We start from the raw sequence: 22870 nt of genomic DNA on the forward strand, positions 1-22870 counted from the left end.
AAAGAAATGGTGGGCTAGTATCAGGGGCATGCAGGGGGAGTGAGCACTGGATACGGGCGAGGGAGATGTAGAGTCACTGAGAGCCAATACGGCAGCCCATGGGCTGAGGCAAAGAAAGCCCTATGAGAAGCAGCTAATGGCACAGGGGTGAGGCTCGTGTAGGAGCTGCGGACTGAGAGATGTGGATGTAGAATCATCTGAAGGATGCCTTGGGGTATTTAAAAAAAATTTTTTTTAATGTTTATTTTTGACACAGAGAGAGAACAAGTGGGGGAGGGGCAGACAAAGGGGGACAGAGAGATTCCCAAGCAGGCTCTGTCAGGCAGGGCTGGGACCCATGAACCGTGAGATCTTGACTTGAGCCAAAATCAGGAGTGGGATGCTTCACCGACAGAGCCACCCAGGAGCCCCTGCCCTGAGGTGTTTTATTTTACATATTCTTACCAGAGGTAAAAGAATGAGAACCAAAGGCAGTATCAGCAATCCTTTCGTGGGCTTTTTAATGTCCCCCTTACTCACAAGGTGAGGCTGAGTTCCAATTCCTTTTTTTTTTTTTTTTTAACATTTATTTATTTTTGAGACAGAGAGAGACAGAGTATGAACAGGGGAGGGGCAGAGAGAGAGGGAGACACAGAATCTGAAACAGGCTCCAGGCCCTGAGCTGTCAGCACAGAGCCCGATGCGGGGCTCGAACTCACGGACTGCGAGATCACGGACTGAGCCGAAGTCGGATGCTTAACCGACCAAGCCACCCAGGCGCCCCGGCTGAGTTCCAATTTTAACAAGCAGGAAACGGTCAGTTTAAAAAGAAACAGGTTTTCTGAAAACCAAGGATACATTTTACGTTCCAGTCTTGCTTTTTTGTACATGAACATTAGCTACCAAGAAAAAGCCCACCGTACTACAGAGTAAGCTAGTTGGGATTCCGACAAATCTCTCAGGACGTTTCCGACGTGGATTTGCCCTCACGGCGCGCTCTGGCCTGTTCATCATCTCGGCACCTGTGGCAACGAGGCTTCTCTTTGTTTCAACCTTGGAGTCCTTTGTTCTCAACAGCTCGTGCGACATCCACGTACACACACTCGTGTCCGCAAAAGTACACAACGCACGCACGCCAGACGGTACTGACATCCACAGATCTGAGTTGCTTTTATTTTTGTTCGCAACACTCACAAAATCTAAGACAAAATCCAGTAAGGCGCACAACAATTCCTATCTCCACGGGCCACGTTAGAATTCACGCACGTCAACAATAACGAAAACGCCTGCAATGGTTGAAAGAGTCGCGATCGCTCGTCACTCACATCGTCAAGAGTCACAGCCACGGAAAAAGATGGCCAGACATGGCCAATAATCAGGTGCGCTCAAAAGGAAATGATCTGTGGCTGATTGGTTTGAATAAAGAGTTCTTTTCCAAGTATTTACATAAGGTACAAAGTGAATTTGAATGCCGTGAATTTATAATTTGTCACAATCAAATAGAAGCCAGGACGAAATGTGTCACCACCCAACAGGAAAGGGCGGTTAATAATCAGACAAAACGTGCAATCAGAACCACCCCGGGGACCGTAATTGGGGTGGGTGTGCAACACTGGGAGTGATCCCTGTAAACAGCACCACTGCCCCGTGTGTCAATTATCGGGAGGGCATGAGTTCATCTCACGGGGAAGGCTGGCTTCCTCAAGGAGACAGAAATGCAAGCCAAACGGAAAAAAGTTGGGTTGCCCATAAATCAGCTCGAAGCCTGGTGACGAGAGGGCAGAGCGGTGCTTTCCTGAGATGCAATCCCCAGGGGGGTGGAAATCTGATGTGTGGATGGCACTGTCTCCCTCTGGAGAACAGCTCAGCAGAAAGGCACAATCAGAAACCCCGAGCCTCGCCCAGAGTTGATGGCCCAGAGGTGACTGTTTGCTCCTCTACTGCACTTGAGTTCATCCAAGAGCTCACATCACCGTCTCCCACAGCTGGTGATCCAGCACGTGGCACCCGGCTGGATCGATGCGCTTAAACACCGCTCATTTACGAGGGAAACGTTGCCAAGCCCCTAGAAAAGTTTGCACGAATTTAGCTATAAAATATATTAATGACTTAAAAAAAATTTTTTTAAGGTAATTTATTTTTTGAGAGAGAGTGAGAGCGGAGGAGGGGCGGAGAGAGGGGGGAAGACACAGGAGCAGGCTCCAGGTTCTGAGCTTTCAGCGTGGAGCCCAATGCGGGCTCAAACGCGTGAACGGTGACATCACCACCTGAGCCGGGGTCGGACGCTTACCTGACTGGCCACCCAGGTGCCCCAAATATGTTAATGATTTTAACAAAAGCAGAAAGATGAGGGAATTTTTCTGTTCCTTTATTACCAGCGTTGATAGTCTACACCCGGTCTGACACACGCTGAGGAGCTGGGACCAGCGGGACAGGGGGGCATCTGAAAGCACGGGCCAGGAGAGACCTGGAATTTATAGACCTGCAAGTGGGCAGGGTGGGGCTGGAGAGCGGGCTTTGGGGGGCTCACAAGTAGCAGGACCCCGCGTCAGAGGCTAGTCGACTCCCGGAGGGTCAGCAGCCATGCGCAAGGGGACGGAAGCCCCAAGCGAGAGGGAAGGTGTCCTCAGTGGTCTGCCCGGCTCCCAGGACAGTGGGCTGCAGAAGCAGGTGCTCAACAAAGGTCTGTTGAGTGGATCAAGGAGGCCAGTCAAGGCACAAATACAGGTGAGGAGTTGGAGACCAGACAAGGATGTGCTGAAGAACCCAACTGCTAGGAGGCAGAACAAGGTGAGGGACGTGTCCAAATCCCCAGGTGACAGCTGGGACGGAAAGAAACAGGCAGAAGCCCGGAGCCTAGCTGAGGCCAGATTAGCTGAGGGTCCGGGATAAGTCAACCCTGGGCCTCAGAGCAGTCTCTCGGAGGCAGAAACCGAACCAGCCTGGCCAGCCTGGGTCCTGGAGCTCATTGGGCATCTGCCTGAGGGGAACCGAATAAGGGAGGGAGTCACTTCTCTGGTTCGCTCTGTTTCCCTATTTATGCACCGGAAGAAGTCCATCGGCACCATTTCCGGCTACCCCTGCCTCGGAGGGGCTGCCAAAGACCATTCAACTCTCAGGCCAGCAGGGAGGTGCCCGGTGCCTGCACTCAGCCCTCAGAGTCCTCCCCGGGAACGCGCCTGCAAGAGGACCGTATGGGGTTGGGCTGCAAGTTGGTGTCTCTCAAAACTATGCTTTTGGAGGCTCCCAAACCTGTTGTGCCAGCTTCCTTAGACAGGCCCGGGATAAAGGCAACTGGGCCAGCTAACTGCAGCCTCCGCAAGTCGGTTCACATCCAGCTTAATAGTAACAGTCGTTCCTTTAGAGAGGTTACAGCTATGGCCTCTCTCTAGTATTTTCAATACTGACTTTAAATCCCCCAAAGGGAATATCTGCAGACACTTCTCTCTTCTACAGACCTCAATACAAGTTGAATACTAATATTAAGAGTCTTCACGATTGGACATGACGGGCTAATCCTATTTAACTCAGGAGGCCACCTCTACCTACGCCTAAGCTTTGCATTTCTCATCGGTTGCTGGCTTCGAACATGACTTGCCAGACATGAGTGCCCGTATACGCAGGGGTTGAAATGTCTGCCCGGCCCAGTGGGCAGATTTGTGCTGGATCTCCAGCTCCTGGGCGTTACAGCTCCTCCCTTCTCTGCTACTTTGCACACTCCTGAATCTGCATGATATAAAGATCCAATGATGGGGCACCTGGGTGGCTCAGTCGGTTACGGGTCCGACTTCGGCTCAGGTCATGATCTCGCGGTCCGTGAGTTCGAGCCCCACGTCAGGCTCTGTGCTGACAGCTCAGAGCCTGGATCCTGTTTCAGATTCTGTGTCTCCCTCTCTCTCTGACCCTCCCCCGTTCGTGCTGTGTCTCTCTCTGTCTCAAAAATAAATAAACGTTAAAAAAATTAAAAAAAAAAAAAAAAAGACCCAATGACCGTGACTCAGCCCGGGCTGGTTCCCGCGACTCACACGGAAATATTCCGGTTCCGTTGCATGAGTGTTTCTCCCGGGTATGTCTTTCTGGCACAGAGAGACATAGGCAGAAACTGGATTTTAACCCATATTAAGTTCTTTGTGAACCTTAAACATCCTAGTCTTTTATGTCCTGGAGTCAAGCACACACATGAGATACAGAGATGTTTGCCAGAGAGAAGAGGCCCATCGCTTGAACCACCCACTAGAAAGCTCTCACCCACCTCAACAACAAAAATCCCGAGGTTCCTATTGGTGGCTCATACTCTAAAAGTCTCTATACCAATCTACTATAACGTCCCTTTTCTTTAAGTTTATTTATTTTGAGAGAGAGAGAGAGCAAGCGAGGGAGGGACAGAGAGAGAGGGACAGAGAGAAAGAGAATCCCAAGCAGGCTCTGTGCTGTCAGCACAGAGCCTGATGCGGGGCTTGAACTCATGAACTGTGAGATCATGACCTGGGCTGGAACTCGAGAGTCAGACACTTAGCTAACTGAGCCACCCGGGAACCCGTACAACATCCCCTTTGTAGGTGCATGTACCCACTCCTTTACTACTGACACAGCATTACCCTCAATGCACACCAAATTGGACGCAGGAGACAATCGAGCTGATGTATGTCTGTAGGGAAGACTGTGGCACATACCCTTCCACGAAGGGCTGTCAACCTTTCCCTGCCCCCAGAGCTGGGGAGCTGTTGCAGTTCAGACAAGCTTGCCTCTCTCTCTGCTGCTCCAAGTCCTGTTGACAGGGATTACAGAAAACAAACCGAAAATGACATTCAACTAAAGCCAGATGCGCGAGGCCCCCGAGAGCTCGCGGGCCTCCAGATCTGACAAGGCTGCTTCACATCTGACGAAGGAGGGACTGTAAGACACCTCCACCCAAAGACTAGATGCCTGGTTCAGAGAGTCCCGACCCCACGCTGGGGTCATGGGCTGGGCTGAGAATAAACTAACGGATGAGGGAAACAAAACTGGAGGCTCTCAGGGCTCCTGGAAGAAAGCTGTGAGGCAGAGAGGCCACCCCATTGCCAGCCTCTCTGTCCTCAGGGGACCCTGTGAAATTCGCAACCCTCTTGCATCAGGAGGGCAGACGACCTGTACCCCTGCCTTCGTGAACTCTCTCGGGCTGTTCCATCCACACAAAGGGTTTCCACGCACCCCCTCCCTCCCCACGCGTCCCCTCCCTCCCCACTCACTTGCTTTGCGCTACTCATCGAAGCTCCAAAAATGCTCGGGCAGCATCTGGTACCCCAACTCTCTCTTTTAAGGTAATTTCCTGAGTGATTCCACCCCCTGCCTTGACTTCCTCCCGTCCCCGAGCGTGGGCTTCCCTTCTGCATTTGGCCTCATCTCCCACCTGCTGATACTGCCCCCATGATGCACTTGCGCTTTGCTCCCAGGCTTTCCCATCAGGATTTCCTTTTGGGCACAGCATGGCTCTGGGCTGACTCACAACATTTCTGAATGATGAGCAGATCAACAAGGAGGCACGCCGGGGGACAGACCAGGGCAGGCGCAGGTGTGGAGATGCACAGAGACAGGAGTGCCGAGGGAAACGCGGTCCTTTTGCTGGGAGGCAGGGGGACGCAGCGGAGGGTGGAGGTGGGGGGCACGAGGCCCCTCAGGTTGGAACCTGGATCCCAGTCATCTGTGGGCGCCCAGCACCTAGAGCACAATGCCTGCGATGTGCTAACAGTAGGCGCTCGATAAATGTTTACTGAAATGAATGGAAGGCATTCCATTGTTTGCGTGTGCTTTTCAAAAATGAATCGGGTGTCAGGTGGAGGATGTGCTGGGGGAGGGCGGGGGCCTCTGTTCAAAGCTCATCGCAATGATGCCCACAACATGGAAGCCTTTCCCTGCATCTACCTGGAGGGCCAAGCATGCGTGTGCTGACCCAACGTGAAGGCGCTTGACTGCATCTTACCTTCTCTCTCATGAGCCCCGCCTCTAGTGGGGAGATAGAGGGCTATCATCTGTTCCTTTCTGCTTAGAGATATACATTGTACGTGAGTAATCACCTATTTACGAGCATCCAAACTGTCCTAGTGAAAGCAATGGCCTGGCAGGGACATCTGCTCTACTTGGCACATGGAGATTTCCAGTGAGAAACGACCCACAGCCTTGGAACAGAATGAAAGAGTGCAGCCAACAGCCTCCCTTCCAGCCCAGCCAGGAGGCTCCGTGGCCAGGGGCTATCCCGGGGCACTCAGCACAGCTCTCCGCATGGCTGGCACTGCCTGCTCCCTGCGTGGCCCCCACGAGATCGTGGTTGGGCTTCAGGATGCTTTGTCATTTTGGTTCCCCTCCCTGCTCACCTCTTGGTCCAGAGCCTGTGCTACGGTGATACCTACCTAGGCCTCTGAATGTCTACTCGTCCATCACTAGATGCGCTCTGTGCTGGCTGGTGTCTTTGACCAGCTGGATCCTCCTTTCTTTGAGTAATAGAAGCATACCCTTCAGTGGCGGGCATGTGACCTGGACAAGGTCACTTCGGTAATCTTCCCTGTCCAGAGTGACAGTGCAGACAGCGGTGTGCTGGGAAATGTTTAACAACCAGCTCTCCAGGGGCGGGGGCGGGGGCAGGGGCGGGGGTTGGGGGGAAGCCTCAATTTATGGCTTTGCCGACTTCCACGGTGTAAATCTTCCCACTGCGGTTAATGTCAAACTGCCAATTTGTAACCATTGAATGCGGAGTTATATAGCATTTTTAGCGTATGTATAGGGCTGATGTAAATAACCTCCAGAAGAGACGAGGTAATAGTAAAATGCAACAAATTAACTAGGGAGTGACAAGTCTGGAATACTTATTACCTTTGTTTTATAATGTAATATATTGTGAGTTTGTGATGGCTGTGGTTAATTGACTTGGAAAACTGCTGATTTAGCAGCTCGCTCTGGTGACCCTGTGCTCTGCTGGTTGTAGGGATGATGGGCTCGTGACTCAGCTTGGGCCAGGCACTGGAGCTGGGGGGTGGGGGTCCCCTTTCCTTCTCGGTAGCATAAGTGATGGGGACGTGGGAGGGGGCGGGGGACCCCTTTCCTCCTTGGTAGCAGAAGTGAGGAGAATGAGAGTTTGGAACTTCGGGAAGCCATGCTGGGTGAAGAAACCCCACGTGCGAAGAAGCAGGGCCACCAGCACAGAGAAGCTAAGTGAGCTAGTCTGCCAGCCTCCTGGCTGCTGTGGCCGGTGGACGCCAATCCTAGCCACCCTCCCTGTAGTTTGCTACTGTGAGCTGGTAAAGTCCCGACGGGTCCTTCAGCCCAGCTGGGCGTCAGCCCCACGCAACTGAGAGTCCTGGTGCACGGGTCCTCTGTCCCTCTGTCCCTCCCATTCTCCGAGGTCCGGCTGACATCATTCCCTTTCTAGAGCCTTCCCTGACTAGTCCAGACTCTACTAACTAAAATCCTACAAGACTCAGGTCTCTCCCATATTACTTTGGAATGAGTAACACAGTCTTCTGTTCCCTCGTGTGTGTAATACTTAGTTGCACAGTGAAACTAGACCAGTACCCAATAATAAACAGCCTTGGGCTCATTCAATAATTATGACTTGAGAACACTGAAATGCAGCCAGTGCATCCGAGTATTCTAATCACCCACACCTGGGGGTTACATAAAAATGCCTTCAGGGGCGCCTGGGTGGCGCAGTCGGTTAAGCGTCCGACTTCAGCCAGGTCACGATCTTGCGGTCCGTGAGTTCGAGCCCCGCGTCAGGCTCTGGGCTGATGGCTCAGAGTCTGGAGCCTGTTTCCGATTCTGTGTCTCCCTCTCTCTCTGCCCCTCCCCCGTTCATGCTCTGTCTCTCTCTGTCCCAAAAATAAATAAACGTTGAAAAAAAAAATGCCTTCAGGGTCAAGCGGGGTGGTCCCTGTGCACAGTGGCTCACTCTAGGACTGGGGTGGGGCGTCCCCTGGCTTATCCACATGACCTTCACAGAGAGCGCTCTTGCTCTGTGACAGGAGGGTGCTGGCTGCCGGCCCCACGGGGAGGATGGACAATCAAGCCTCACTGCCCCCAGGAAGTTCACATTCCCTACAGCAATGAGGGAGGTCAAGGCAGAGACAAGCACCGGGAATCCTAGGAAAGAGAGGGACTCATCTTTTGAGTCATGGTTTGAGGGTAGGAGCCCGCATGGGCTTCCCAAATGGCGGGACTGAGTCAGAGTTGCCAAATTAAGACTTCAGGTGCTGAGTCACATACTAACCACTGGCCTTCACTGCACACCAGCCAGGACCTTGGCTGGAAGGCATCACCTTATTCCTTGAATGTGGTAATCCCCTCTTTTAGTCCAAGAAAATAATCGTAAGCACCTCACACATTATTTTGATGCAATGACGTGGAAGATTTTTTCCACTTGCACATCTCAGCCAGGAACTAGTCCAGCCTTGGCCGAAACAGTTATGAGAATAGCATGACAATGACCTCCAAGGCAATGTCAGCCAGGCATAGTCGCCCTCTAAACAAAAACCTCACATTAAAAGAAAAAAAATCACTGTTGAATTTACACAGCTCCTTTATAAAGCAATACACGTGAAGGCCATGTTTACAAAACCCAGATGATTAGCCGTCAGGACGTTCAAAATAAAATGTCACGTTAGAGTGTCTGTCAAAAGATACTCCTTTTGAAATGAAAAGCGGCGAATTCATATGATAAAAGGCAGGTTCAGTAAAAAATTAATGCGTGGGCGTGCACACAACCATAATATTTCTTGTCCTTGGCCCAAGGTCACCCACAAGGAGCAGACAGTGAACATTAGCTTGTTTCCTTAGTTCTGGAGATGGGTTTAGGCCTGGGTGGCTGTGCCTGAACCCAAGTTAAGGAGATGAACTTGTCAGTTTACCTGGGGCTGTCGGGATGGTAAAGCTGGAAATCCCACATCCTGGGGATCCTGCCCCTTGGAGGCAAACCCGGAAGGCTGGTCGCCCTCAAGACCCTCCACCGGAATGAATGGAACCCACAGGGAAGGAAGAGGCAGGTGGGGGGAGGGCCCTATTGATGTGGGAACCCTCCCCTCCCCCACGCCCATCACCTGGCTCCTGGAGCCATGGTTAGGCGAAGCAGTCACCAAAGGAGGCCTCTCCTTTCTAACCTTCTGGCCAGTTCAAAACGTTATTTTTCTTACCAAAAGTATTTGATTCTATCGTCTTAAACATAATTTGTTAAGTGCCTCCCTCTGCCCATCTAATGGAGGCCATGCCAGCCTCTCCCTCCCTTAGCAGGGAAACATGACTTATACCTCAGTCATCTCTTCATCTGTCCCACGCCTACTTCTTCTGAAGCAAGTCCCCGTATTCTTGTAATCGTTTGTTGAGCTCTGAGGGTTACCTCAGCAGAAAGCCTCCAACACTCTCTCCTCAGCACCCAGGATGTGGCAGGCACCCTGCAGCCCTGTTTCCCCATGAACGTTCCTGACTCAGATTCTTAATGTTGGAAGGGATTCGGAAGGTCGTCGAAGGGATTTGGAAGTTTTCCACGCAGACAGGTGGTTTGAAGAAGGCCCTGTAACACATTCCCCGCAAAGGAAGGTCTCCCGGTCTCCTCAGAGTCCAGGGGATGGGCTCCCCGTTTCCTAAACCGCCTTGCTGCCCCCAGTCTCCGCCATTACAGATGTGTCTGGGTGGCTTCTTCCGCATGCCCGTCTCCTTCCTTCCCAGGCTATGGGCTACATCGGTAGTCCCTTCTCCACATAATGTCCTGCTAGTATTGACACAGCTATGGCGCCTCCCAGGCCGGTCTCCCTTCCCAGGTTCCTCCACCTTCCCAACCACTCCCTCCTCCCCCATCCAGGTTCCCAGAGCTCCTCGTAGGGCATACTCAAGCCCATCTGGCCCACACCTGCTGACTAAGTGCATAGTAACAGCAAGAATACCTTCACCTTACATTTTTATAGCGTGTTAAATTTTATTTCCCTCATTTTGCGCATGGAAAAACAAGGCCCAGTCACCAAGCTGGTTAGGCCAGTGCACAGGAAACCAGGACGCCAGGCTCCAACGGCAGTCTCCTTCCGGGAACACCAGAGCAGGACATCCCCCACCCCTGCCCCACAGCCCTAGACACAAGACATCCAAATAAATCCACCCCGAAACAGCTGCATGGGGACCGCGAAGGCAGCCCGAGAATGAGAGAGAAGACCCACTCTACTCCATGCCTCCCACGGGATGGACACACTGAGATGGGCAGTGGCCAACTACGTATTTTAAAACATTATGATAAAACACCGAAAAAATCATTATTTTTCTCCAAAACAAAATGCGGAGGCGAGGGAATACTTTTAATCTGATAGCTCCCCTCCTTTCTGAAGACCCGGGAAAAAGCCTGAGAAAGGATGCCTCAAACTGTTTGAAAATGCCTCGTCTCCCATCTGGACCCAAGATAAACTGAAATAGAGGAAAACAGGGAAATACTTTTTGCCATTAGTCTTTCCGTTTCTCTGGAACTCACGTCTATGAAGCCTGTTTCTTCCTTGCCTCAAACTCTGTGTCACTTAAATTCTATCGTCAGTATGCTCGTACCCAAATCCACACGCTAAGGCAGTGGTCTCCAAATGCTTTTGATTGGTTCAGCAAAAGAAATTAAATATGCACTATTAGCACATGCAAATTGTTATGTATAAAACAATTGATGTTTTATATAAAATATTTTAAATGTCTTTTATCTTATCCGTGTGTATATGATCAAAGAAACATAAATTAGAAACAGAAATTTCTTTCTATACCCTAATGGCTTCTCTTGTTTACCTCCTGGGGAACACCCACACCCCATCGTCTTCTGAAGTTATGAGACACCCAAGTCCAACTTATAACCTAATTTGAAAGTTGTAACTTAAGTCACAAGTGAAACTTAATGCTTGCAAAAACAAATGTCAACCTTGGCTGAGAATTAATTTATTTATAAACCACATCAACAGCTAAGACACCTTGCTCCAAGTCAAGCATCTGCTCATACAATTCAATATCACATAAGTATTCCTAATTTTGCTGTCTTTTTACTACCCCTATTTGAAATTTGGAGCACTCAGTCTCCCTATCTAACATATAATTTCCAGGGGCAGCTGGGTGGCTCGGTTGGTTAAGCACATCTGACTCTTGGTTTTGGCTCAGGTCATGGTCTAGCAGTTTCGTGAGTTCGAACCCCGCATCAGATTCTGCTGACAATGTGGAGCCTGCTTGAGTTTCTCTCTCTCCCTCTCTCTCTACCCCTCCCCCACTCATGCTGTCTCTCTCTCTCTCTCTCAAAATAAACTAAAAAAAAATAAAGTGTAAAGTAATTTCTTATACAAAGGATTCTATATATTATATATAATATATATCCCTCTACTGTGTGTGAAACATATATGCACACACACACATATATTTAAGATACGGAAACGGATGTGACTCAAGTTGAACGTGGCATATGCTCTACAGTTACATTGCTCTTTAAAAACTTTTTTACAAGTCCGGTGTCACTTAACATGCTCCTTTCACTGAATCAGTTACAAAAGATATGACCAGTTGGCTATTTAATGTGCTTGCAATCGCCAGGAACACGAAGCACGGGGCTGAGCTATTTCTTGAGGGGACTGAGCTAGTAACATACTTCTGTCGTTAGATCTCAACCCCAATACCTCTTCGCCCCGAAAAAAACCCCAAAAAGGTGGCGGTACAAAGAACTAATTTTGTAACAAGCTGTGCGTGATAAAGGTCAGCAAAGTAAAAAGGCCAGTTCTGCGCAAACGGTCTCGTCGGGAGGTGCACGGAGTGTAACACTGACCACGAAGAGACGACATCGTATCTGAACGAAGCTGGGCAGACGTCGTCCTTGATACTTGAGAATACAAAATCCAGGCACATGGAGGCCAGAACAGACTGCCTCGCTGAGATTGCTTCATCTGCTATGACTTCTTTATGCAAGGCAAGTAGGGGAAGAAAAGATTCGTTACCTCCTTTATGGCAGAGAGGTTATTACTCAGACAGACTCAAGTATTGCATTATATGTACGCGATTCCCTTTCCTTGACACTTCTGAGACCTTTCTGCAGGGTTGAAGAACCATTTAATTCTATTTTTCCCAGGCAGATTGCTTTTGGTGGTTAGCCAAAGCAGATCTGGACTTGAATAGTGTACTTAAAGTGATAAAAATAAACGCCAGTTGGAAATACAAGAAGTAAAGAATGAAAGAAGCATGCAAGCCATCTCTATCCACTGGAAGATCCACATGCCAATCGTGGCTGGACCCGAGCCGGACTGCCTCCTCCGGGCCAGTGCGTCGCCGTCCGCGTGCCGTGTCACCAGCCCCACTTCACCGAGATCCCTGACTTTAAGGGAGTCCTTGGCTTGGTCCACAAGCGAGGACAAGGCTAGCTGCGTGACCTGTTTCTTGTGCTTCCAGTAAAACAAGCCAGGGTGGGCGGAAGCCAGGCGAGGGGGAAGAAGGTGAAATAAACACAGTGTCCACACTTACTGGTGCCCATGGATTGGGCTTTACTTTGTGTTTCACAGCCACAGTGGAAGGAAAAGGACTTAGAAAAGGAAAGTGTGCTGGTTTGCTGGGGCCGCTATAACAAACTATCCCCAACCGAGGCGCTCAAAACCAGAAATACTGTGCCAGTTCTGGAGGCCACAAGCCCCACATCAAGGTGTAGGCAGGTTGGTTGTCACTGAAGCTGCTGGAGAGAATCTGCTCCAGGCCTCTCCCGCCTCGGGTCTCCCCATGTGTCTCCCCGTGTTTGCTCAGTGCACATCTGTCACGGTGTCCCAATTGTCCCTTTTTATAAGGACACAGTGCTAGTGGCTTAGGGTCCACTCCACTGAACGCTTCCTAATTCGATGATCGACAAAGACCCTGTTTCTTAATGAAGCCACATTCACAGTCACGGGTGGTTAGGACTTCGCAGCCTCTGGGGAGGCGGATGCAGCTCAACCCATAACCTGAACACGTGGCTCTGGGGCCACATGTCCCTCTCACTTCCTTTCTACTGAATCACTGCAGTATTTGTGATGGGGTTCACCGTGCTGTATGCGATCCCGGGAAGGTAAGGCCCGAAAATCGTCACCCAGGTCTCCGTGACTTTCGCCACACCCAGCCTATACCCAGCCTTACCACACAAAGGGCTCACTTAATATTTCCCCCCCTTGACTGCCTTCCATAAGCCACTCTCTATTTAGTTCTTCTTGGTGTTTGGGTTTTTATTTTGTTTTGGTTTCTTTCACTTTAGAAGACATGCTCCACGTATGAGATAGAAGACATTCGGAAAATACAAAGGCAATTAAAAAAATTTCTAATTATAATTCCTAAAAATGGCACTCTGATGAATTTGTGTCCAGTCTATATTTATGAGGTTGGTATTATATTGTACAGTTTTGCATCACGCTATTTTTACTTAATATTATACTTAGGGTATAAGATGTTTCAAAGAAATAAAGACCCAGCTGGGTATCTTTCTATAAAAGATTATGTGTGAACAGATTTTTCAAAAAAAAAAAAAAAAAGAAGAAGAAACCAAATTAACAGTTTCTCAAGGCACATTTTGAACAATGCTGCTTAGAGCAAAACAGAAATAAATCCTGACGTAAACTGATGTTCATAACGCTTGGAATTCCCGAGGACAAACACTTGGGGTTCATCTAGGAGACCAGGAGCTTCGAGTCCACTCTGCACACGTGTCTTTGCTGTCCTCCTGGCCTAGGGGGCTGCAGCTGGCTCCAGTCTCCTGACACAGGAAGGTTCTTGATGGGATTTGGTAGGACCCCCTCCTTTTGATGGCCGACGGCCTGAAGAAACCCATTTGTCCCTTGGAGACGCTAAAATATGCCTTTTCCTCAGGCCAGACCATCCTTCCTCTTCTTGCTAACACACTGCAAATCCTCCTCATTCCATAACACCTGGCTAGTGACATGTTTCAGTAGAACACGACTCTACCCTCTCACGGAATGGGCTGTCCCTTCCTCTGTTCCCTGAGTTCCTCCACCTTAGCTTTTCTGTCATGCTGCCACAATGGCTTGTGTCCTCATGCCTTCCTCATGAGACTGGATCTCTCTCAGGGCAACCGACCAGAGCACCTGCTGAGCAGGGACAGGCATCCTGTAGGGTCACCTGGGGCCAAGACTGTGAATTAACATGCCCAGGGTGGATCTTAGCAGATGTTTGTTTGACATTAGCCATGGGTGTTAAAATAAGAAGTCTTATCACACACCATCTATGTTTGTTTCAAAATATGGTAGAAAAAAATGCATTTTGGGACCTCAGCTCTCCTACTTACTAACTGTCTGACCTTAGACAAGTCACCTGACCTCTCGGAGCCTCAGTTAACTGAGCCACAAAATGGGGGATTGCCTCAAAATCCCTCAAAAGAGGGATTATAGCCTCAAACAAGGTAAAGGATATAAAAGTTTTAGCATGATGCCTAATTGCCGAATACACAGTCAACACACAGACCGCAGTGAAAGCAATGATTAGAAATGAAAATAACTACCCATTATGATTTCCCAGTTCCTTTTTCCACGGCCCTGTGGAACGTCATGTACTACAGTCGCCACTTGGACATTTGGCCTCAGCCCAGAAGCCTGGTCCTCAGCCCCAAGGCCACACTGGTAGCCCGGCAGAGAAGTTCTGTGCTGAGGCTTCCTGGATACAATCACGGTTTCTCCGCTTCCTGGGTTACCCTGGGCAAACTGCTTAACCTCTCTGTGCCTAAGGACTCAGAGCAGTGTTAGAACAATAGGTGCTCTTGTCCTATTAGCTGGGCAGAAGTCCGCAGAATAAAGGGGCAGACCTGAGGTTTGTCCCGCTCACCCTACACGTGCCAGCATGCCCTTATGCCCTTACTTCTCTCCTGTGCATCATTCTGGCATCGTTTAAATTCAGACACTCAAGTTCTTTTGCTCTGTAAGGAATTTTAAATGAGATCTAACCTCAGTCAATTTCTGGATCGCTTCGGCTATATTCCTGTAGGAATGCTAACTTGCTAACCTGGTATGGTTTTCTGTTTGTGCTATCCAAGAGGCCTTACTAAGTGAGGAGAAAATGGAGGAGGTCTGCTTCGCCCAATCCTGGGACAAACGGGAAGGTTTGGGCCCGGGAACAATGACGGCTGTGGCATGTGGCAGGCAGGACGCATTAAAGATGCCTTTGTAAGATGTTATGATGAGACCTTTAGAAGACCAGACTGGAAGCTCCCTGGGGGCAGAGCTTCCTATCTCACCACTATGTCCCCGGGACCACAGTGCCCAGCACATGATAGGTGCTCAATACTTGTTGAATATATCACCAGAAAAAAAAACCAAAACGCTACGTAGCATAGGATCTCTGTTGCTTGATCCTTCTCATGTCATGGATCTTGTCTTTGGATTCTGCTGTCATCGTCTGGGTCGACACAGAGGTATACTCCTTAGAAGGGGGGATTAGGAGGAGGAGGATGCTCTTTGCCGGTTCCTGAAAGCACTCGTTCAACATCACCGTGGACGTTGAGGAATCTCCCAAGTCAAGCCATCAGAGGGTGACTCCAGGTGAAGCCAGCAGCGTTTGCTCGGTAAAGCTGGGGGTGGGCAGACCAATGCACTTCAGGGGACGCAAAGGGTGCCAGCGGGTGACAGAGCGCAGAGAGGAAGGGGTCCCCATAGAGAGCTGAGGGTCCCTCAGGGAGCTAGACTTTGCCTTCTAGAATGGTATTCCATAGGGGCAGCGCTGAGGCACCTATCATGAGTCCTCAGAATCCCTTCACTGACCACTCATCGAAGCCACCATCCGATCACAGAGCTGTAGCAAAGGAGAGAGCGCCAACTGTAGGCTTTTCTGCCTCTGTCCATCTACAGCCCGGCATCTGTGCCCTCCGGGGAGGTGCTCACCACCTGGCACCCGCTAAGGATGCAGCCGGAGACCTGTGATGACAACACCCAGGTTTCGGGTCGTGGCTCCCAGCGGAGGTACTGGCAGGTCCCCCCCAGACCCACATTTCAGCAGGAGCCAAGACAGCGTGTGCAGGGTCAAGACTAGGAGCTTTGGGATTATCTGACAAAGAGCCTCTCTGACATCCCTTCACTGTGGCAAGTGAAGGGGTCAAACCTCTCCAGGACTGAAGAGTGAGAAATCAGTTTGGACTGAAATGAGAAACTCAGCCCTGCCCTCAACCAGGCTGGGGAGAGAGACATGGATCAGCCAGCTGCCAGGTTCACAGGACATATCGTTTCTCCCAAGGTCATGTCGGAAAAGGTTACAGCGGCCCCTTCTTTGCTGGATCACTCTCGCACCCATGACGCGTGCTGGCTGGGGGAAGAATCTGGTCTCTGTCTCAGGAGGATGGGGCTACCTCTCTCTCCCCATGGTCTTTGATTCACACGCATCCCCGGAATCGAATGCCTCGGGGACACACAGTTTCGTGGGCGTCTCAGAGCTTCCACCCTGCCTGCGTGCGCGTGCCTTTGTTGAGGCTGTTCCGAAAAGTTCCTGAGCCCTGATCCTTCCAGAGAGGATCACAGACTGACTTCTGCCAAGCTCACCAGACTTCCAAGCCCTCTCCTCAGGTCACAACTCCGAAGTGACGTACACACCCCAGAGTCCATTGCCAATGTGTATTATTATTACAGCAGGAAAACTAGCGTCTGTTCCAAGGCAGGACACATGTAGGTGGTGACCGGAAGCTCGCTTCTCTCGTCATGCTCAACCACTGCCTACTACTGATTAGGTGGCCATCAACCAGGTCAGGGGAGCAGCAGGGGTGGTAAAGACAGGAGGGAACATCTTCCCAAGGGCAAAAACAAAAATCTAAACCCTTAACTAGAAAAATCTTGGAATCTTGGTCAATTCCACCCCATTCCTTTTCTTCAAATGTGAGTTCGTGTTTTGGAGTTACCTATCCAAGGAGTTAAGTGCCACCGTGGGAGAAGTGAAGAGTCAGGCTGTAAGCAGGAAGGCAGGACGTTCTCTTGTACATCTTGGCACCGTAGATGCTGGCTGCCCCCTCGCCACCATGCGGCCTTGGCCCTGGAGCTGTGCGTCAGGCAGGCATCGTGACCGTGGGCGCCTCAGTTCAGAGGAACTAAATGGCATTGCAACTGCACAGGGCCAGTGAAGAGCAGCAGAGAATTTGGCAGCGAGGCCCCGGGGCTGGGGGGGTGCGGGGTGGGGGAGAGGGAACAGGGGTGTCTCCATTTTGCTTTGGGCTCACCAAGAGTCCTTCCCTTGCTGAAACATTAAGTCATCTGTAGTCCTCCCCTGCCCTACCCCCTCTTAAAAACTCTGCCATTAACAGGTTCTTTTAATCTTTGGGGGTTTTTTTGTTGTTGTTGTGGTTGTTTTTAAACCTGCAGTGTCAGAAGGGAAGAAAAACAAGCCAGCCAATCTTGGCTACCTTTCCCTGGATATTAAAAGGCACATCCTGTGCAATGGAAAGGTAATTCAATTCCACGCCTTGCCTCGCATCTTGTCACTTTCTTCCTGCTTCTCTCCTTGCAGAAGCTGACTCCACCCTGCCCGTCCCCACTCAGTGGCCTGCCTGTCTTAGCCTTTCGTGCGGGCAAATCTAGGGGCAAGTGAGATACAACAACCCTCCCAAACCCAGCCATCTAGATTAAACATGCCTTCAAACTGTTATTCATGATGTCAGTCCTGGCCACTAGACTGAAATTCTCTGCACCGTGTGTCTTGCCAGTAACCACGCTGTCTTTGCTGCATTTCATCTCTACTTGTCATTCACATCCGTGTGGCCTTTGGCACGTGCGTTTCCCCACACCAGGGCCGCGGATTACTTCGGATTTACCTGGCACAACACCAAGCTCTTAACAAACATTTAAAGAAAAAGGGATGATGACACAGCCCTGTTGGTAAAGTGAACAGGGTGCGGGAGGGGGCCTGAGTCTCCAGGAGACAATCTATTCTGCCTTTTTTCTTCAAATATCAGTGGCCAGGGATGGCTGCTGCCGATTTTCTAAGCTTCGGACTGATTCATACGCCAGAAGGCACAATCAAACCCCACAGACAGTTTTCATCTCAACTTGGAGAGAAGAGGAGGAGGGTGAAGCCAACAGAAGGAACCTGACCGTCTCCTACTCCAAGCTGCCGAGGAACCCACGGACCGTAGCCCGTGACCTTCAACGGCCCACGGTCTGTGTGTTACACGTCCTCTGTTGTGGTTGTGAAGCACTCAGGGAATAAGGATATCTACCAGCTAGAACAAGTGAAAGGAGAAAGAGAAGGAGAGTAGCTTTGCCGTGTAACACATGCCAGGGCAGCAGGGGTGAGGAATCTGCCCTCAGTCCAGAGCCTGCAGAAGCTTTCCTCTGGGACACCGTGGATGGATGTACTCCCAGGCCTTGTAGTGAGACTGTCCATCACACTCTGTGTGGGGAAAATGCTAGTTGTCTTGGATGGTTAGTTCCTGACTTCCACTTGGAATTATTCTAAAATCACTCCATCAATTTGTGATGGGCAAAAATGCACTTGCTTTCTGAATTTGTCCCCCATCTTAATTTCCACCAGAAACAAGTGGGCTAAAGCACCCTCGGAAGAATTGGACCTTATCCTGCCATAGCCTTGGGTGTCTTCCCCACCTACTACAAGCAAAATCGAGTACTCTTGGGAACTCACCTCCCGAATTCTACCTCTTTCTTCTTGACTCCAAATGAGAAACCCAATTCCGAACCACGTGCTTGACACTTGGTTGGGGTTGTGATGGTGCCAACAGGCATGGTTTCAGCTTGCAAACTGACAGATGTTGGTATCTCACAGGCGTGTGCGCATCACATAAATACAGGTTTCGATGAAGAGCGCAATCAGCGTTGCTTTGTTAAATTTGAGTTTTGTTTAAAGAGATGCCAATTACCGGAGTTAAAATTTTACCTTAAAATCATAAGGTATGTCTCAGACAGTGATCGCCTTCTCTTGACTATGCAAACTCTTCTCTCCTCAAACAGCTACAATTCAGCTCAGACATCTCTTACTACGGCCACCGTGCTCTGAAGAGTCATTCCCTAAGTACCACAGACCAACGTGACAGTAAAATGTATGACACGGAGACTTGCATTATGTACTGGGGCATCGGGTACCGCATCCAATATGCCATAGACAAATGGCTTCAAGACTCTCTTTTTTTTTTTTTTTTTTTTTGCAGTTATAGCTTGCCTTTGGGATGTTATAAATATCTTCAAGACATATTTATATAAAACACACTAATAAAAGACTTAGGGGTCTAGCACTGACACCCTATCAGAAATAGTATCAGAGAGATTTGTAAGTTCTGAGTTGGTGAAAGAAATCACGGATAAGGATGTTTCTATCATTTTCTTGTCACAAGTCGGTATGTTGAGGTTTAAATTAATAACTGATTGGATCAGGAGTAATCCATTTGGATAATTGTAAGCAGCTTGTATTGTCTGGATTCAAATTCACATTTAATTGCTTCATTTAAAGGGTTTTAGGAAGATGCCAATAATTTTGGACTCGGTGCATCTAACATAGCTGAGATTTTTAAATTGCCTGATGTGAAAGAGCTCATATTTTTAAATATATTCACACCCATATGTATAATTGGTAATGATACACTGCCTTCCGTACTCTTGAGAATAGGTACAGGTTTAAGGTCAATCAACAACAAAACTCATCTCCAGGCACTCCCAATATTCTGATTTACTTCTTTTCACTTCAATTTTGAAATTCGGGCCAGTGGAATTAGTCACGTTTAAAATAGCTGAGTATAATCAAACACAGACACACAAACACACAAATGAGTGTCCATAAAACCGGAGAAATCTAAATAAGGCTGGTGGATTGTGTCACTGTTGGTTTTCTTGTTGGGATGTTATACTGTAGTTATGCAAGAAGTTATTTCTCACTAGGGAAAACTGCCTGGAGGGTATAGGGGAGCTCTCTGTGTCATTTCTCACAACCCCAGGTACGTCTACAATTATCTCAAAATAAAAAGTTAAAGATGCAGGGCAAAAGAACAATACGTTACATTGCCATTTCGCTGTTAAAAACATTATGTATCCAAACATATGCACACAGACCCACCTGCATACACACATCAGAGCCATAAATCCATAAAGATCTCAGTACACAAAATAATGCCATTTCCATAAGGGCAACTAAGAAATCGTTAACACTGGTGGCCGCTGAGGAGGAAAATGAAAACACAGACAGAATGTAGATTTACTTTCCAGAGGCTACCGTTCTGCGCCTGTTGAGCTGCACCGTGGGCTACTGGCATCACTCGGTCAAAAATTAGCTTTTGAAGAGTGAGGACAAAGCAGACATTCCCAACCTAAAACAAAGGAACGGACACAAAAGAACCAAAAGCAGCTTGGGCCGCCGGGCAAGCCCAGGGAGCCGCTCCCAGCCCTGTCTCCGACACCCCGCAGCGGTGAGGATACAAACAGAATAAACGAGACTCTTACGGCTGGAGACGCAGTAGGACAGTCTGCAGTTGATCCTCCTGAAGAGCTGCTTGTTAATTGGCCAGAGAAGGAGGGTGAAGAGCTGAACGGTGTTGATTATTAGCCCCGAGGCGATAAATACGTAACAGAAGACGAGGTGGCACAGGAACTGAGACTTCAGCAACCCGAGGAGGTCCATGGCGCGGGGTTGCGTTGATTCAGACAAATAAATACTCGCAGGAGAATATTTCCAGAGGGAACCAAGGTCCGCCACCCAGGAAAGTGTCTAGAACACAAACCAGTGTTACACGTTACAAAAATATAAGACGTGCTTTTAGAGTCGGGGGGGGGGGGGGGGAAGAAAACCCTCTTAAAATAGACTCTTACAATGAAACACTTTGTACACGAGTTGGTTTCTTTTTATTCGGCAGTCACGTGGCGCTTACTTATGTCAGGCCGGGTTTCAGCCCTTTAAAAGTAATAGTTCCTTTCATTGCCCTAACACCCCGTGAGGCTGGGACTGTTAGCACAGAGGAGGGGACCGAGGTCCTGGGAGGGTAAGCAGCCCGGCCGCGGTTCCACAGCTTCTACGGCTGCCAGGTTCACAGGTGGCCGAGCTGGCTCGAGTCCTGCAGCTCAGCTGCTGTGCGAGCTCCTGTCTTTGGTGATCACAGCAGAGGCTGAGTTTCCGGTGTCCCCTCCTGCTGCCACCTCTGCCTGAACACCCTCCCCCGCCCACTTCTCTTCCTCCAGATCCTGCCTGCTCCAACGTCCCTTCTGGCAAGCTGGCCCGCGTGACGTTAGGGATACCCCTGGGGTGGCCTCTGCCTGCCAAAGCACCTGTCCCAGTGTATCCCTGGAGGACACCCTCTGCTCTTACCCCTTCCCCCACTGCACCGTCACTGCTCCCAAGTACACGGTTCTCCTGAAGATCATCATTTTCTCTCCAGTGACTGGAGCAGTCATCGGCACATAGCTGGAGCTTAATTTTTTTTACAAAGTTTATTTACTTATATTGAGAGAGAGGGAGTGCACAAGCAGGGGCGGGGCAGAGAGAGAGGGAGAGAGAGAATCCCAAGCAGGCTCCGCACTGCCAGCACAGAGCCCAACGTGGGGCTTGAACTCATGAACCACAAGATCATGACCTGAGCTGAAGTCGGACACTTAACTGGCTGAGCCACCCAGGCGCCCCTCGGGGAGCTTAATTAAAAAAAAATGTGGAATGATTTAATGAAGGTAGACAAGGAATGGGCTTTGAAATATCAGTAAACACAAATGACCAAGTATGAAGGCAAGAGAACCACCCCCACCACACCCCTGACACACACACACACACACACACACACACACACACACAGTTCTAAAATCAGAAAGAAACTCAAATAGCAGCCAGACTCACGGCCTGGTAATCAGTCTCCGACCCCAAAATGGAATAATGATATGACTTTACAGTGTGGCAAAACAAGCCTTTGAGGGCAAGTGTGAAGGCAGGAGTTTCAAATACTCTGATGGCAAAAGGAAGGAAGCTGAGGCAGTCACGCACAGCAGCCTGGTTCTCCTGGAAGCAGGATCTCACTGCAAACTTCTCTAGAAGCAGCCCAAACTTAGCATAAACCCTCCAACAGTAATAATGGAGAGATCAGTCTTTGTTAATAACACCAAAAAATCTACATAATAGTTTCACATCTATTATATCATTTTAAGCTTCCCATGAATCTAATGAGAAGAGTATTATTATTATCCCATTCTTCAGAATAAGAAACTGAGATGACTCACAGGTTGGGTGATTTGCCTAAGGTTGTCACAGCCCATAACTAATCATAGGTCTCTGTCTTATCTCCAAGTTCTTTCTTGTGCACCTGCCTGGGCTGCTTTGTTCCCAGGGGGGAGCTGGGGAGCTCTCTTGGGCTCTGCGGAGCAGCTCAGAGATGACCCCAAAGGCAAAAACGAGTGCAGCCTTCAGTGGAGTTCAAAATCACAAGCTATATTCAGAGTGGGGAATGGGACTTGCTTCTGGTCACCCAGACTGGTTTTGAAGATGGCCGGGGCAGCAGGACAGACATAAGGTGTGTTCCTCTAGAACATTTACACTTGCTTAGATGATCTGGAAGGTACACGGTACTCCTGCCTGGTTTCCATATGTTTCTGGTAGGGGGAAGTGGAAAGTAACGTTGGGCCTGATTTCTCTGGAGTCAGCTGAGACACCCGACCCCCCCAGAAGCCCTGCTCTCTGGCACAAAGCCAAGGGTCTGCGGGGACTGATTGATGCATCACGTCTCTGACCTTTCCCAGGTGGCTTTTCCCACAAACATCTCCAGGTTGTCAAAGACACACTTGGTTCCAACACACTCAGTCTCTCTCTAATGAGTAGGCATTAAGCTGGCAGCCCCCTTTCAATGCACTTGACTTTTAGGAGCCACATAAAGAGGAGTGATGTACATTGGTTTACAGTGTGGCAGCAGTTACAGGACGATGTTGAATATTCATGCGCTTTATTCACTGTCCCTAGA

The 22870-nt window shown here is 49.4% G+C and overlaps 1 protein-coding gene across 3 annotated transcripts in view; it reads right to left on the minus strand.

Annotated features, from left to right (window-relative positions):
- AGPAT4 (1-acylglycerol-3-phosphate O-acyltransferase 4) overlaps positions 1-22870 on the minus strand; it is a 128206-nt gene that overhangs the window by 70799 nt on the left and 34537 nt on the right. For all 3 annotated transcript variants that reach the window (XM_086708280.1, XM_086708279.1, XM_086708281.1), the window contains exon 2: positions 20382-20646. In XM_086708280.1, coding sequence (XP_086564406.1) covers positions 20382-20559 — 178 coding nt within the window. In that variant the 5' untranslated portion in view covers positions 20560-20646. The remainder of the gene's footprint in view (positions 1-20381; positions 20647-22870) is intronic.

This window comes from Puma concolor, chromosome B2 (assembly GCF_028749965.1).
Source record: "Puma concolor isolate L17-30 chromosome B2, mPumCon1.1.hap2, whole genome shotgun sequence".
NCBI classification, from domain to species: Eukaryota; Metazoa; Chordata; class Mammalia; order Carnivora; family Felidae; genus Puma; species Puma concolor.